This window comes from Rhopalosiphum maidis, chromosome 3, assembly GCF_003676215.2.
Source record: "Rhopalosiphum maidis isolate BTI-1 chromosome 3, ASM367621v3, whole genome shotgun sequence".
Lineage (NCBI taxonomy): Eukaryota > Metazoa > Arthropoda > Insecta > Hemiptera > Aphididae > Rhopalosiphum > Rhopalosiphum maidis.
The window spans coordinates 64,282,082-64,300,835 of NC_040879.1; the positions used below are offsets into that span (position 1 = coordinate 64,282,082).

General features: G+C 27.3%; 1 protein-coding gene across 1 annotated transcript; it reads left to right on the forward strand.

Annotated features, from left to right (window-relative positions):
- The first annotated feature begins 1,551 nt into the window (after nt 1–1,551).
- Nucleotides 1,552–13,009, forward strand: LOC113557232 (WD repeat-containing protein 7). Its single transcript, XM_026962625.1, is given in 30 exon segments — nt 1,552–2,004; nt 3,979–4,179; nt 4,250–4,356; nt 4,496–4,574; nt 4,641–4,809; nt 4,874–5,067; nt 5,157–5,302; nt 5,383–5,473; nt 5,552–5,717; nt 5,774–5,856; nt 5,931–6,090; nt 6,435–6,658; nt 6,727–6,922; nt 7,003–7,172; nt 7,324–7,483; nt 7,596–7,733; nt 7,998–8,066; nt 8,431–8,523; nt 8,692–8,880; nt 8,935–9,193; nt 9,306–9,510; nt 9,660–9,830; nt 10,342–10,399; nt 10,463–10,684; nt 10,753–10,939; nt 11,094–11,211; nt 12,027–12,179; nt 12,285–12,451; nt 12,453–12,468; nt 12,535–13,009. Coding segments are annotated over 29 exon segments (4,437 nt in total). The 5' UTR covers nt 1,552–2,004; nt 3,979–4,014; the 3' UTR covers nt 12,817–13,009.
- The last annotated feature ends 5,745 nt before the right edge of the window (nt 13,010–18,754 follow it).

Consider the following 18,754-nt stretch of genomic DNA (forward strand, 5'->3'; position numbering starts at 1 on the left):
TTCAATTCCCTCACGAGTGAAGTTGTAAAAACCAAAAATATTGCAAGAACTAAGATTCATGCGCTACATACTGATACAATACAAAGATTAAAGAGTACCATATTCCTAAATGTTTGTAAATAAAAACTTCAATAGTTTTTCAATTATGTTCAGAATTGGTAAATTTTAGAGATCCTTTAATAAAAGAAACAGACAACTTATATATTTCTAATAATTAATTTCTTTTATAATGTAATAATAATTAAAATGATGGGTATATATAACAAAAAAATGTTGGCAAAATTTTTTGACACAGTTTAGTGTATTAAGTAAAAAATATATCTATATAAATTGTATCATTAGATTATAATATAATATTTTAATAATGAAATTGTTTAATGTTTAATAACCATTGAATTTATCCTAAAAAATAAAAATCAATTAAACAGTCAATATTTTTAACCCAATTAACATTATTTTCAATTTCCATAGCTACAATACTTATAGTAGACCAAATGATTAAAATACAACCTTCAGATTTAGTTAAATATATTTAACCTTGTATTTGATCAAAATATTCTTGATTTATATTTAATTTATAATTATTTACATCTGTAACAAACTTGATTATATAATTTGAGTTTTCTAACAACAATGTTTTAAACCTTGGTAACAACATTTAAATGGATATATGATTTCGATATTTTTATTATTTATAGTAGCAAATCCGTCGAAATTGAACCTTTTACTCTTGCTTTTTGAATCCAAATACCAGCAGATAAAACATTCATTTTATGTATGTTTTTAAATTAATTTAATGCCACTTCTTCAAGATTTTTACTTTTTACCCCATCGAATAGCTCATAGCTCGTACTGAATTTAGATTGTAATTGCTCAAAAGTGTTTTAAATAATGATGGCGGAAACTTGTTTTGATTAATGCATTTCAAAACTGTGGAAATTACTTGCAGTAATATTATACTGTTTTTAAAGGGACCTTCTGATTGGCCGGATGCGTGTGTAGCTATTTTTTCTATTTTATTTAGGTCTAATTCTTCTTTATCGATAGCAAATTCAAATTAAAATAGTACAAACTCTAGGTGGTAAATTTACATTATCATTTGAATGGTTAATAGGTTCAGGTTTCAGTAACCAAAAAAATCCTACTATATGGTTACTTATTTTAAGCTTTTCAAAACATAAGTTTTTAAACTGCCGTTAGAATTTTTAATTATGGGGTCGATGAGGCGACTCTACTTCGAAGTTCGAATACGGTGTAACAGAACGCACAGCGACATCGCGCAACGGCGGCGCCCGTCGACGAAACGTTCTGCCGGCAGCGGAATACTCACTCTCGGGCGCCCTCCTTGTTATCACAATAATATTGTTATGGCGTTGGCAACGACGTTACGTACACAGAATATATTGTATATATATACATATAGTTAATTTTATTTACCACATCAGCTGCTGCTCTTACGCGGTCGGGGCGATACCGTACGTTATCGATCACTACCGCCGTTATCATTTTGGTTTTTACATTTTCTTTTTTTTCCACAGATAATGTGATATAGAATAATACCTAAATATTGTTCTATGCATCTGTGTTTTTTCTTCTCAAATCTCCCAATAATAAGGAGCCTACAATAACACATCAGCGGTTCATCATCCATTGGAATAATATCATTAATCGTTCATTATTGTCGGGCGCTCGAGCAATAATACTTTTAACGTTGTGATTTTTTTTTTACTCAGTACGTATACTTACCAAGCAATGTACAGTTATTGTCATTGTCAATAACGACAATCGTCCGGACATCGTTTCACACTTTATGCGCCCGTCCGTTGGCGTACAGTAACAACAATAATAGTAATACAGGCGTGTTAACGCGCCTTTGTAATCAATCGAATCGTCGTCGTCTCGCCGCGGTAATTTATCGCGTCCGCTTTAATTGGTTTCCGTCTCGAGATGCGGTGCACGAGCAACGGCTATTAGGGCGACACCGCAGAAATCGTTTTTGAGCAGGTAACTTGGCCAAACCATTATTATTAATACTACTACTACTACTACTGTTATCGTAATTATTGTTATTAGAATTCTCGGTTCCCAATCTATTCTATTGAAAACGATTAACGGACTAATATTATTTTGAAAAATATCAGTGGGGGGGAGGTCAGGCGTTGGCCCATCACCGCTAAAATTTGGGGTTAGTCCTACGACGGTAGCATACATTACAATCGTTTTAAAACTATTGTATTTAATTTGTCATCCGAAATTGTTTGCCTGAGCTCTCTATGCAGCCTCCTTGTGCTCAAGTCTGTGCAGGACTGCGTTATTCGATTTTCATCCACTACATGATTACTCGATCGAATTGTCATAATAAATCGATTCATATACGCCTTTCCCACTATCAGCTTAACTCATTTCCAATCAAATTTAAGATACATTTTATAAAATCTAGAATCTCTTAGTATAATATGTACATATTTGTTTTTTTTATTATATAATTAATGTGTTTTCAAGTTTCAAGTATTTTCAACTTTTGTTTTTTTCATAACTTGTACTTCTAATATTCCTACCTTCTAGTTCATAAAAACATAACTAATTATTTCTACTACAATCCTAGCAACTCTAATGATCAAACTACCTATGGTTTACCTCATTAGGTAGGTAACTAAAATTCCCTTTTAATGTAGCAAGTTTTAATTAAAACTAACAAGTTTAATAAAAAAAAAATTAACTTCATTTGAATATGTCCCTAATTATTCACTAGGTATGTACATACTATGTAAAATTTGTCTTATCTACTTACCTATAACTTTAAAAATATGTACTTTAATCTTTAGTAAGACATTTTCTAAGTATCATAACTACTATACTTGATTATAAATACTTACTTAAAACTTACTTAAATGATATGGCTGCTTGTTTATTTTGCATTTTTATGTATTTGTATCATGCTATTATGGCCGACTAGTTCTTTCTAAGTATATTTAGCGGATTGGTGGCTGTATTGTAAATAATTTTATTAAAAACATTAATATTGCTTATGCAAAATAATTTAAGTACCTATGGGTTAAACTGAATTATGATAACAAACTAATTAATAGAAAACCTGTATTGATACGTTTTAAAAAATTTTGTCGTAATTTATTGGTATAATTTTTGTTAACTTAAGAGGACGTTTCACTTGCATGACGTGTTGTCTCTGTCTTACACACGTACAACATAATAAATTTTCATTCAGCAGTTTCCATTGTGTGCTTTTAGTTTTAATATTAATATATATATTAATTTTTAGGTGAGTTAAGAGTACGAAATTATTAAATATTTTTAAATGATCATAAATCACTTAAAAATTAAAATATCTTAAAAAGCCAACGATACACAAATAATGTTCTTACTTAAAAGTTTGATAATAGTTCGATTAACTCTAATATTAAAACTAAAAGCACACTATTGAAACTGGTGAAAGAAAATATACTACGTTGTATGTGTGTAAGACGGAGACAACATATGCGAGTGAGACGTCCTCTTAATAAGCTAATGAAATTTATTATCTACTTCCAAACCAATAATCAAACTTTTTTTACTTATTTTATAATTACGTTACTACTATTGTTGATAAAAATATATGCTAATTATTGAAACTATTGTTTATTAATGACATATTGATATTTTTAATTAACATATTTAAAAGTTACCTTTTTATTTACAAATTGTACTGTAAGTATAATAAGTACCTACTAACATATCATGATTTGTATTCATATTAAATTATTATTTATACTCTGGCCCAGAAGAGAAGTAAACTGTATCACCCATGTAGATTTTAAGCAATGACCAATATCAACTGATACTAATGTTATCGATGTTTCAAATGGGTGGGGAGTGACTCAACTCGACATGCTTTAGTTGGGAGACAAGTTTTTACTTCTGTGGATCCAGAGTATTGTACTTTTTTTTTTTATTAATATTTTTATTGTTATTTGGTTTTAGATATATTTCTAATGCAATAAGGAAACATAACTAAAAATGGCCGGAGGAACTAGCTTAGTAGTTCCAATAGTTTTATGGGGTAAAACACCATTAACACATTGTATTTCATGTGTTTACTTATCTCCAGATCAGCGAACATTAGTAACTGGATGTTATGATGGGCAAATATGTCTTTGGGCAGTATCCCCAGAAACTTTAAAGGTTTGAATAAACAAGTTTACCTGATAAAATAATATTATAAACAATTATTATTAACAAATTTTTTTTTTAGATGACTCCAAGATGTTTACTAGTTGGTCATACAGCTCCAGTTTTATGCCTAGCACATGCTAGTATTATTGCTGATAATGCGTTCTTTGTTAGTTCATCTGAAAATGGGTAAGAAAAATTTAAAATTTACAGTTAAAATTAATATTATATTCTATCAGAAAATTATTTTATTTATAATTCTAGTTATAAATCATTTATCATTGGTATATTACTTACATATATTTAATTTAAATTCTATTGATTTTAGTGAAATGAGTACTTGGGATATAGTTGACGGAAAATGTAGAGAAGTTACTAAATCAATTTATATTCATACAAACATTCAGGTTAACAACTTTTTTTTGAAATGTCAATAAGTGTTTGATAATTATTATTTGATATTTTCTTTTTAGGCATACCGTATGGTTGGAACAGAAGATGTACGTTTATTCTGCAATGGTTATTATGCTGAGGTCATTATAATGAACCCATTTACATTAGAAATTATTTTCTCTTTATCATCACGTGTCAATCCAGACTGGATAAGTGCTTTATATGTATTGAAACCTCACACCTGTAAAGGTAATTATAAAAGTATTGACAGTTTCTGAAACAATTTTTAGTATTCAAATATTATTATTGTTAGATGATGTGGTTTTGGGATTAACTACAACGGGAACAGTAAAAGTGTGGACTTTAGAGCCAAGAGATTATGGACCTACAGATGTTTCAGTATTTGAAAATGAAAGTAAACAAATTAGATGTCTTAATGCTTTGACTATGGCTTGTTGTTCTCAACATCAAAGAACTGTGTTAATTGTCTGTTCAAAGTGTTGGCAGGTTAATATAATAATCTATATTTATTGTAACAATTCAAAATTTAATTTAATACTAAAAATAATAATAAACCTAATTGTATTTAATTATAGATATATGATGCTGGTGATTTCTCAGCTTTATGTACAGTCTACGCACCTCGAGGAGAACGTTGGTTGGGTGGAGAATTTTTAGCACCTGATCGTGTTCTGATTTGGACAGATGATGGGAAAGGCTATCTATACAAACTGCCTGCAAAGTAATTATTTAATTTAGTCTAATAAGTTTTGAAATATACTATCTTATTAAATTTGCTGTTAATTTATTTTCTTAATATAGTAGTATCGTTGAAAATAAAAATTTTCATAAGCAAGCTGAGGATGGTGATATTCCCTATTTGTACAGTTTATTATCTGTAACTTCAAATATGGTATTATTTTTTAAAATTAAATTTTAACTAATATTATGAAAAAAAATTACAACATTTTTTTATAATATTATGGTTTAGCACTTATATTGTTCCCCGGCCATTCGTTTTTATGAATCTTTACAACATGGAAAAATATTGATTAGAGGTGATTCAGAAGGAGCTGTTAATATATGGAAAATTCCTGAACTTTCTCCAGCTCAACTATCAGTTATAAAAGAAAACGATTCTCATAAAAAATTAATTGGTCAGTGATTAAATTTACTTAACATTTTTGAAATATACAATTTTAATTTTATATAGGTCTTTCTCCATTTATGTGTACAAGTTTATCTAAAGCATGGGAATCGATGAAACCCAATCCTGTTGGAATTCTCAACCAATTGGTAAATATAAATATTATTAACTATTATGATCAATATAAAATACATTATTATATTATTTATTTAATATATTTTAGGACTGTGAAAATGTTCCAAATATAAAGTTAACTGCTAGTATATACTTAGCAGGCCAAAGTCGTCTAGTCATTGGTCGTCAAGATGGTTCTATCGTTATCATTCCAGCAACGCAAACAGTAATGTTGCAATTATTACATGGAAATCATCAACATTACAAAGGTAAATACATTAGTTATTTTTAATTTATTCAAATTTGAACTAAAATTTTTATTTTGGACATTGATTCTAAAATTATATGTTGTAACATTGTATAAAGTATGTTTTAAAATTTAAAAATTAATTTTTTAGTCTATATGTACATTGTATAATATTACTGTCAGTTATTATTTAATTAAATATTTTAACCAATTATTTTATGTTAAATTTCATAAAAATAAAGTATTAGTTGTTATAAGCTTTAATGTTTCTCTTATACAATCATAGATTAGCCACTTTGTTGAAGAGCTAACATCAATAGTTTAAATATTTACTAATTTATCTAATTAATTGTTTTCTTTTTTTAGATTGGCCACCACATCAAATTTTACTGGGTCATAATGGTCGAGTCAATTGTTTGCTCTATCCACATCATATGCATCCGAGATATGATAAGTCTCATTTATTATCTGGAGGTGTAGACTTTGCTATTTGTTTGTGGGACTTATATGCTGGAACATTGTTACACAGATTTTGTGTTCATGCTGGGGAAATAACACAACTTCTAGTCCCACCAAATACATGTGCTAATGTTAGCATTATTTATTAAAACTTTGAATTACTTATTATATAAATATTAACATTTTTCTCAATTTGCAGCCTAGGATATTGAAATGCATTTGCTCAGTTGCTAGTGATCATTCCGTTACTTTGTTGAGTTTGTCTGAACGTAAATGTGTGGTGTTAGCATCCAGACACTTATTTCCTGTTGTTACGATTAAATGGCGTCCTTTAGATGATTTTATGATTGTTGGTTGTTCTGATGCCACTGTTTATGTTTGGCAAATGGAGACTGGTATTTGTTGAATTTATTTAAATAATATAATTTTCATTATTACCAATGTTACTTATAGTACTACAAATTTCAATGCTTAGGTCACTTGGATAGAGTATTACATGGAATTAGTGGAGAACAAGTTTTGTATGCATGTGATGAAAACACAACCATATCAAGTTCAGTAGATTCAGGTCTAGCTAATCCTGCAGTACATTTCTTCAGAGGATTACGTCATCGTAATATAAGTGCTATTAAACATGCAACACAGGTAAAATATTTTCAGAAATTTGATATTATCTCATATTCTTATTGTACTTATTTTCAAACTGAATTATAATAAAAATAATAATAATAAATTTAATACAATTTGATTTATCTTAATCATAACCAATATTTATTTATTTTATTTTTTATTGAAGAGAGGAATACATCAATTGCAACAATTGCATCATTCAGCTCATTCTGATGGCACCGATCATAATAAGACAAGAGCTTATCCATTAATGGTACAGGGACTTCGGACTAACCCTAATGATCCAGAATGTCATATATTATGTTTTGATATTGAAGCACTTGTTGGTCAGTAACAAAGTTTAAGATTTTCATTGTTTTTGCTATTAAATTTATAAAAAATGTCAATTATAATATGTTTCATACGTTTTTTATTAACATAATATCTGTTTTTTTTTAGTCCAATTGCTAAGTGAGGAGTATGGATTGATGTCACCAAAAACAATGGAAGCACAAGGTTTGATAAATGCAACAGAATTCCAAAAAATAACTGCTCTAACACAGTCTGTATCATCTGATGCTCATAAAAAAATTGCAGGTACACCATCATAACACACCTACCAGTTTTAGCAATTAACAAAATATATCATGATGTTTTCCAATTGTTTTTTTTTCATAATAAGTTACAATTAATGTAGCAAACCCCTTGGATAATATTATTTTTTAATTTTTGTAATATATGTATATATTTTAAGCAGTTTAAAAATCATTGAATGATTATAATTTTTAAACATAAGGGTTTGATAAAATATAATCATATCTTTAATAATACTCAAATATTTTATGCTTGCTTTTGGATAAGACTTTTTTGGAAAAGTTAAGGACAAAGCCGACAATATGGAACGTATTTTGAAAGAAAAAGATAAACATGGTAAATGAGCATGCTACCTAATGTATGTTTTACAAATATCTTTGAATATAAATAAATGATTATTATTGAATTTTAAATCAAATTTAAAATGAATTAGTTTTGTATTGTTTTTGAAATAAAAAACAATTTGATTTAAAAATTACTAAAACTACCATACAAAATTGTTTTAATTTTGTAAACTTATTCTATTTTAAATTATTTTTCATAATCTATCAACATTTTTTTAGTATTGTCTTAAACATTAGATGCATTTATCTTTCCTGTAAAATTGTTATTTAGAACACTTAGTAAAGTATTTAATATATTTTTATTTATTAATTAAATTAAATTTTGTGTTTTAATGTCATTGTTATAATTGTTGTAGGAATTTTACCTAAAAGGAAGGATGGTTCAGAAACTATACTAACAAAACTGCAGTCTGTTATTGACGGTTTTGATAGCAAATCTAATGATAAAGGTATTTTTTTTATTACTTAAATTTGTATATTAATATTATTTAACACAGTTTTTATTTTATTTAAAAAAAACCATGGTAGTACTATTCATCATTTTTTTTTTATGGATATATTATTTTGAAATAAAATACAATATTATATTTATATATTATAATATTGTGTACCCCTAGGATTGAATCTTAGTGGAGTAGTATGTCGTAAAGTATGTGGTGCAAATTTGACGATGGAGATTGCACAATTGTTGATGTCATTACTATATGCATGGGGTTTAGATTTTGAAATAGACAAAATTTGTGAAACTAAACTTGGATTATTACGTCCAATGATTCCTGTATCGTTTGGTGTTATTTCTAAAGGAGGTAAGTCTGTAAAAATAAAACTAAACATTATAATTAGGTTATCATATTTTTAAGGTTTTATGAGCTTACTGTTACCTACATGGCAAAGTAGTATTGATCTTGAAGATAAATATGTTAAGTCCAGCAATGGGCCATTGATGGATTTACCACCAGAGATGGTTCGGCTTGAATTACTGACTAGACTTTTTACCGCAAGAACTCACTGGGAAGTAAGCACTACAGTAACTAGTCAGCATTTACTTGCTATAGTGGCTATAGCCAATACATTAATATCTATGAGTGCTCCATGTTTCCTTGAAAACACATTCTCAAGGTAATACAATATGATGTTTAGCGGATTTCTAGAATAATATAATAGTTACTGAATTAAATGTTATTTTATTTAGTTTTAAATTAAAAATAATTATAATTGTTTGTTACCATAGGCAACAATCTGTGAAAAGTCGTTCAGAGGAAGGAAATGGAGAACAAAGTACTTCGCAGGTTGCTTTTATCAAACAAGGATGGGCGCAACTAAAAACATTACATTGTAAATCATTACCAGAAAAAGTTGTCAATCATGGTTCAAAAAGTTACAAACGCATTCAAATTGAAATGCTGGCACACCGTTGGCAACACCATTGTTTGGAGGTATTAATAGTTATAAATTATAATTTATTTGATTACAACTATTATTAATTTCTTAATTTAACGACTATAGAACTTTAAAATATTTTAATACATTTTTAAATGTTTGGTTAAATATGCAAAATAAACTAAATCAACTATTAAAACCACAGGTGCGAACTGCAGCTCAAGAACTGTTGTTAGCTGAATTGGAAAGAATTGGGCCTAAAGGTCGTAAAACATTAGTAGAATTCTGGGTTCAATATTTACCAGTAAGCAACACAAATGGTAGCATGAAACCTACTGCAGTTAGCTCTAATAATTTAACCAATCTAAACATTAACGTAAGTAACACTTTATTGATGCTTCTAACAAATGCATAATATATCATTAATATTTCTGTATACTTTTTTAAAAATTTTTTCTTAATAATTAGGATTTGTATAAATTACATTATTTTAAACTGTATGAAATTTATATGTACAGAGTGGACTACTGCAGTTTGCTCTGATATATTTATATTACTATGTATGTATTTAAACATAAAAAAAAAAAATACTTTATTAATTATTGTAATTGTTATAATATAATTTACTAAATATAAAGACATAATTATTTATCGGTTTAAATTATATTTAGCAAGATAATCATTCATACTCAACAAATAATGTTTTCATTTTTAATACAACTCTTCTGCATCTAACTATTGCTTTTATATCAAACAAATGTTGGCTTTTCCCAAATAACTATAATCCTAACTATTAATGTGTGTATATAAATAAATAAACTTTTATTGAATGAATAGATTTTTATTGCATATTTTTTCATCATAAAACTAATTTTATTGGCTAATAGGAAAATGTTGAATCATCAGCAAACATTCAAGATGATGATGACGACGATGAAGAAGAAGGTTAGAATTTATTTCAATGCATGATATCGAAGTAATTCTTTATTATTTGTTTCTCTCTTTCAGATCTATGTTTAAGAAAACCATCATCTGTAAGTGAATTGCGTCGTAAACAGATGACCGCTGTGATTTTGATGGGTGTGATAGGAGCTGAGTTTGGTCAAGAAGTTAATGCATCTGATAATGTTAGTACATCAAGCCGTTCACAGTCTGGAATATCTATTAGAAGAAAAAGTTCAATTGTGGAAGGCTTTGGAATAGGAAATAATAATTTATCTAGACTAACAAGTATGGTTCTTTTTCAAAGACTAATTATTCTACTTGAAATTATGTTATGTTATTATTAATATTAAAAGGTTTGGCTTTAACTCAATTGCTTTTAACACCGTCCTCTACGAAATTGCCTGCTCACATGGCACTGCGGAGAGCAGCAGTAGATTTGATAGGCCGTGGTTTTGCTGTGTGGGAACCATATTTTGATGTCAGCAAAGTGTTATTAGGGATATTGGAATTGTGCTGCGATAATGACAAACTGGTTCCTAGGTAATTTAATATTTTATGTATATAAAATTGTGTACAAATATTTACTTCTATAAAAAATATAATCTATAGAATAAGTTTTTAGTAAATTATATTAATCAGGGCTGTTAGAATGTGTTTATATTTACATTTGTTCTTACTATTTTATTCATTTTAGCATGTCTTATGGATTACCATTGACACCTTCTGCTGATTCATACCGAACTGCTCGCCATGCACTCATATCAATAGCAAATGTCCGTCCAGCTGTGTTTATAACAACTATTGCTAGAGAGGTTTGTTGTATAAAGGGTGATTCTTTTATCATTATACACTCATTATTTAGTCAAGTATTGACTTTTTTTCAAAATATTTTATATCATGATTTTGTATGAAATTTTTATTTTTTTCACCCTTTTATTTAATAGTGAAACCACTTGCAACTTTTGATTTTTAAATAGTAACCTATATTTAAAATGTCATAAAATAGTAGGGCTATTCTTTTTTATGAATTTTAAAATTAAAATCATTATTTTTCATTTAACTGTTAATGAGTTATAACTGCTCAAAGTTAGGTGGTTTGAGATTTTTAAGTGTTCATCGTGCAAATTATTACGACTGTGGGGTATTGTTATAACTACAGGTACAGAGTTCATCACTGCGTTGATAGTGTATAACAAGATTATTACATATGAAAATATGTACCTTTTTAGAAACAAAAAATATTATAAAAATCAAAAACCACCAAACTTTGAAAAGCTATATCTTTGCTCAAAAATTAACGAAAAATAATAATTTGAACGTTAAAATTCATAACAAAAACAACCCTATTAATTTAATACATTTTAAATGTAAGTTGCCATTTGAAAATCAAAAGTTGATAGTAGTTTCACTATTAAATAAAAGGATGAAAATATAAAAATGTCATACAGTTTATAAAAAGCATGATACAAAATATTTTGAAAAAAAATATTAAAAAAATGCAATACTTGACAAAATAATGAGCGTATAATGATAAAAGAATCACCCTGTATATTAGTTATTAATTTAATCACTAAACAAATTATACATTAAAATAAAGATGTTACTAATCACAATAAATGTGTATTAGGTGGCTCGTTACAATAGTATGCAACAAAATACTCAGGCTATGAATATGGCTATAAGTAATTCAGTTTTGCATAGAGCAAAACCAGAAATTTTATCTATTGTGGAACATTTGATCGAGAAAATGCATGTTGAAATGACAGACTTATTAGTGGAGGTAAACTGGATTGAATTGAAATACTCCTATTGTTGGGACATAACAATTTTTATAGTTCTAAAATGATAAATTGTTTAGAATTTTCAGTTGCTTTTTTTTTCTCAGGTAATGGACATCATACTGCATTGTGTAGATCCAACACAGCTAAAAACTCGTCCTCTATCGGAGATATCACCAGCCATAAGCAGATTCAGCCAGGTGACCCATTGTTCAACATCTAGGCGTATAGCTGTGGGTACCAAAAACGGCTCAATCGCTTTATATGAATTAAGATCAGTCCAAATGCCAGGTTCAATACTAATTTTTTCATTCAATAAAGATTGAGTTAGAAATTCATGAATATATTTTCCTATAGACAATAAATGCACATACTGCAGCTATCTGCGCATGTGCATTTTCACCAGACGGCAAATTCCTTGTGTCATACAGTGCAGCAGAGAATAAATTATCCTTCTGGCAAACGTCTACTGGTATGTTTGGTTTAGGCAACAGTCAAACCAAGTGCACCAAGTCTTATAGCACTCAGAAAAAAGATTCAACACGTGCGAGTCAACTGCGACAAATCAAGTTGCATTGGGCAAGTAACCGCAGTGTTAGATTTTTTTCAGATGGTTTGGAAACTACATTTGTTATTTAAATTCTAAATTCAGTTTGAATACCGAATAAAGGATTGTTTCGTTGATAATGTAAAAAATTTCATTAGATCAATAGAATTTTGCAAACAATACATATTCCATGGTTTTTTTTTATTTTGGCTTAACATAGTGTAATTAATATAATTACGTATTTATATGTATATTATTATACACATTATTATTGTTATCATATACCTATTCGTCTTTATAGTTTTTATGTTTCTTTTTAGTTAAAACTTTTAAATGTTTACATATTATTGATCCATTTTAATTTAATAGTACACTAGGACAACTTATTATCTATTTATACATTAATTTTGTTTCAATTATATTTTTACATCTTGAGTTTTGTCAGCTATATAATATTTTAGAAAATTGAATCCTTTATGTTAATTTATTATTATTTTTGTTTTATTTAAAAGGACGTCGAACCCTGCGTGTGTTGTCTCTATCTTACACATGTACGATAAAGTAAATTTTCGTTCGCCAGTTTCAATAGCGTGCTTTTAGTTTTGATATTAGAGTGAATTGCCCAATTATAAAACTTTAAGGTAAGAAGAACAATATTATCTGTGTTCTCTCATTGGTTTTTTACAATATTTTTATTTTTTTGTGAGTTATGAGTTAAAAAAAAATATTAAATATTTGAAAATGCTCATAATTCACTAAAAAAATTGAAATATCGTAAAAAGCCAACAAGAGAACACAGATAATGTTCTTCTTACCTAAAAATTTGAAAATAGGTTAATTCACTCTAATATTAAATCTAAAAGCACACTATTGAAACTGATAAACAAAAAATTACTGTTGTACGCATGTAAAACAGAGCAACACATTTGGGTCCTTTTAATTCAAGTTATCTTATTATGTAGTTGTATTATAGATCTCATGTGATTATTTTTTTTAAATTATAGTATAGAATGTACTAATTAGCAGAATAGCAGATTAGAATGTGTTATTTAAATTAATCATTATTATATTATTATGTTTAATGAATGTCGTTCCATCAACCAATTCCATTTTTACAAAAATTATGTAAAACTATGAAAGTATAGAAAATTATTTATAAAATATTCTAAATGATATTGAAATTATTATAATTATTAGTTTTATTCAACAATTGTACCATTAATTTTAAAAATATGGACATTTTTCGGTTTTAAAAATGTTTTTTAATTCACTGATAACTGAACAGCAACCATTTATTTTTGAGCAATTTTATACACAACTTCCCAATTAATGAATGTGCATTAACTATAATTATGTGTCTATTGTACAATTGCATTATCATTTGTTTTTATTGTTTAATATATATTTTTTTTCAACTAATATTTCAAAGATAAATACAAATATTGTTCACAGCTTTTAATTTTATTACACAATTTATTTTTCTTTAATATTAAGTTATTTTTAACTATAAAAAATGTATAAGCACTTATTAAGTTGTATCCTTGGATTTTTTAATACATCTAATGAATTATAATCTAAAATTACATTATGCTATTACCAATATCATGTATTTATTTAATATTTAGTAAACAAGTAGTCAAATTATATTTATAACTTCTTTAGCCATATTAATATATGGACTGTGTATTTCATAAACTTTGTCATAAGCTGCCTGGTGTCAAAAATGTTTGCAAGGATAACCTGTGCATATCATCGATTTCTATACTATGTAACTCTATGGATAGGACCTTAAAATGTATGTTATCTTTTTCTAACAATGTTTGCCCACTGACCTATCTTCTCTGTCATGATTACTTTACATTTATTCTATTTTGAATTAAACTAAATAGTATATATTTGTAATTGTTTTAAAGATATTTTTTTTTTTTTAATGTATTAGTATTGGGACAATCTTTGTGATACGCAAAATTTTTTAATTGTTTTTTTTTTACATTTAATTATAATACATTTCATATATTTTTTTTTTTTTGTTATTATTATCATTAATTGAATATTGAATTGTTACTAATGAACATATATATATAATAGTATTATAATCACACAACACCTAAAAATGTACATAATTTCGTTATGATTGATAGTTAACGAGATAACGAGATTCATTTTTCATACAAATATTTTACTGGTTTTTTAAATATATTAAATATTTAATGCAAAACATACTAAAATTAGCTGTTTAACAACAAATGCCTACTGCATGATTTGGTTATAAGATTTCAAAATATCACTTTATAATATATATATAAATATACTTATGCTGTTGCTATTCTTTTAATCAACATGGATTGTTAACAATGTTGTTATTAAGTAGCTTGTTCGCGTGGGAATTGTGCCTATTTGTCTTATGTATTTACCATTAACAATGTTACTATTATAGTTATTATTATTATTATTATTATTATTACTATACTAGAATTATTGTATTGATTTAGAACTAATTGATTAAGATAAAATTACATACCCAATATATATTACTTAAGATTTTTTAATATGTGTCAATAATATATTATTACACTTATTATTCTATAATAAATCACATTTTAAATTGTATGTATATATTGTATATCCTCTGCTATACATCTGTATATGTGGATATTCAAGCGTAGGTAATGTATAATGCTTAAATCATTCCCTTTACCATGTATACCTTAATCTCTCTTTCTCTCTCTCTATCCTTTGCATCACAATACTTCAAGAGTATTTACCTCTACCGCCACCTTCACCCACCCATCACAATTGTTTAATATTTTTTCCTGATTTGTTACCCCTAATACCTATTTCTCCAATTTCTTTCTTATTCTATATACCCATTGATTCTTTAAACGTCCCGTTTGTATTTTTATAGCGGGTTTTCGCATTACTGCTACCGTTAGGTTCTTTGATATTGACCTTATCACAATATGGCATATGCCGAGCCATTTGATTCTTTATGATTTCACACGTTACCATCGATACTCTTATCAATTCACCCAATGGTTTTCGTATACTAGATTTAAAGATACTAGATTCATGTTATCGTATCAATGTTATTATTTCGATTTCACAAAAAGTTACCTATTGATATAATTAATTTCAAATATTACACAAAATGTAAAATAAGAGTTTCCATTTCATGAGATGGATAAAATAGATGTCCATTTCATGAACTAAAATTTGATTTACACGATTCATTTCATGAAAAATACGATAACACTAAATGGATACGACATATATATATATAAAATAACAAAATAAGATAAAGTAAAAAAGAAAAAAGAGCAGGCCAGTGGGTATCGGTATGTTGTATAGTAGAGATGGAGAGTAGGACCCTATAATGGATGTATTAAATTTGAATGCAATGACAAGTATACATTTTTTCTGTTAAATTATTTTAAAACAAAAATGATGTAGGTATTTATGTTATTTAAAAAGTCAAAAATTGGTTTATGTTTTTTTTTGTTAAATAATTAATCTTAATATAAAATATACAATTTTGAAGTATTTTAAATACTTACCTTTATAAATCCTTTTGCTTGCAATACATCTGACAGAGCTTGACAAACTTCAGGTACCTACATTCCACAAATGGTAGGTATTTGTTGGAATTCTAAACAAATAGCTTATACTTGCATAAGAATCGTTTAAAAAAGGTTAGGTTTTACAATGTTCTTAAATGTAGATGCCTTTCAATACCGGTAGCTAAAAAACGAAGAGTCAACATCAATCGTTCACCAACACTTATTACTTGACGATACTATTTGTATCTATCTATTTTCTGGACCATTCGTACAATCTACGAACTTAATTCTTCGAAATCTTCAGCAGACATCCTTATAAAATTTCTCAGCTGTGAATGATCATCCTTCCTTAACTCTTCGGATAATGCATCATGCAATTTCCTCCTTTTAATCCATTTTCGTTCCCACACACTTTTCGATTTTTTTTTGTTTTTTGCTCAAAAAAATCAATAACAACAATGGCACCTACAATTCGAAAACATTTTTACATAGTTTTAAATGAATAAAGACAACACAATGATTACAAACTCAAAAAATAAAGTTTAAAAGGTACAGTGCACTATTACAATAATAATAATAGTTATAATACACAACACGTTTTTTCATAATCTTCAGAAATTGTTTTCACTCATCGTGTGAACAGTCGTGAATTTTTTGTCATTACAGTTCCGGACATTTCTGTTTAAATACAAATAATTTTGTGTCGTGACAGCAATTTATGTCTTTAATATGAGTGGGCTATGAAAGATAATTAGGTATTCAAACAGTTGAAATTTATTTCATTATAAAATGTATAGTATTCGTATGAGTGCGGCTCTAGGTACAAAAAAGATTCTGAATGGAGTTGATTTCTCAGACTAGGATAATTAGAAGGATAGATATGTTTAAATTGTAATATAACGTTTTTTTTACTTGATTTCGTAAAAAAATAAATTTCATGCGCTCATAATTTTTTTTCTATATTGACGCTTGCATTTTTTTACAGTTATTTGATGAAAAAGTTATGGAGAACCTTGTATTAGGTTAATGGGATTTTTAACCTTAGGTATAAATCACCTTATTTTCAACTTCAAAATTCCTTGCAAATTTTCGTGACTTTGACATATTTGAATATTTCGTAAACATTTGAACTTATTAAATACTTATAAACAAAAAATGTGACTAACGATTTTTAATTTTTTTTATTGCAGAGCCAAATTTTTTTAAAAGGCATTTCAAGAAAAAATATATTTGTAAACTATAAATTAATGTTTAATATTGTAAAAACACTCAGTGTATTGAAACAATTATATTAATAAATAAAAAAAAAAATGAAAATTTTTTTAGAAAAATCGAAAATTTAAATTATCAATTAGAATAAGAAATAAAAAAATACTTACGACTCTTATTATATAATTTATTTACAATAAGAGTACTTTGACTGATAAAATTATTAAGGAAATGATAACAAAAATATTCACATAAAACTATAGTTATCCGTATCTGCATATCACTAGTATCAAATAATATTAATATATTATTGACTGCGTCAAAATTAACAGTACATGTTGTTATACAAAAATGTTCAGGAACTATAGCACAATTTGGCATTCTAAAAACAATTACATCAGGTGGCGCAAAATATTTCACAGGTTTTGAATTTCAAGCATATTGCAAAAATTTAGAAATAAGGCACACGACAGGCGCTCCATTTCACGGTTGTGCGGAATCGACAGTCAAAACAATAAGAAATGTCTTTAAAAAATGCTCGACCGCACAATCCCAATTAAATACATTACTTTTGACGTATCGCAATACATCTCACTCAACAACACGAGAAACGCCTGATATTTAACTGCTGCTATTACAAAAGTAAAAAAAAATCTTAATGTACCTATAGGCAGTGTTCGACTTGGCAAAATTAAAGTAGGGGGATTCTGTTAACTTTTAAAAAAAGAGCGTCCCTATCACTTGTTAAATCATATGAAAAATATTTATAAATAATCAAACTGAAAAAAAATACTGTAAATATTATATTATATATTTTAGTTATAACTAATATTCCATAATTCCATAATTTAGTTATGGTTAAATAAATAGTTCCATAATTTATCATAAGACGTACATTATAATATAAATATAAATATAAATATAATGTGGAACAAATATTTTGTGGCACAATTTGTAGTAATAATTTAAGATAATTAGTCAAATAATAATAATGATAAATATCTTAATAATTATTAAATCTATGGTAAGAAAAATTATTATGATGTTATCACGTGCATTTTGATAAAAATTAAAAATGATGCAGACGATGCAGTGTCCCCTGCGTTTCCCTTAAAATAAAAGTAGGGGTACGCTAAAATTTCTGAAAAATGAGTTGGGGTACTCCAAATCGAGCACTGCCTATAGTTAACTGTATTCTGTATTTCAATTGGTATAATATATAACTGTAAATGTATCTAGTGACGAAATAGTTCACTGCATTATT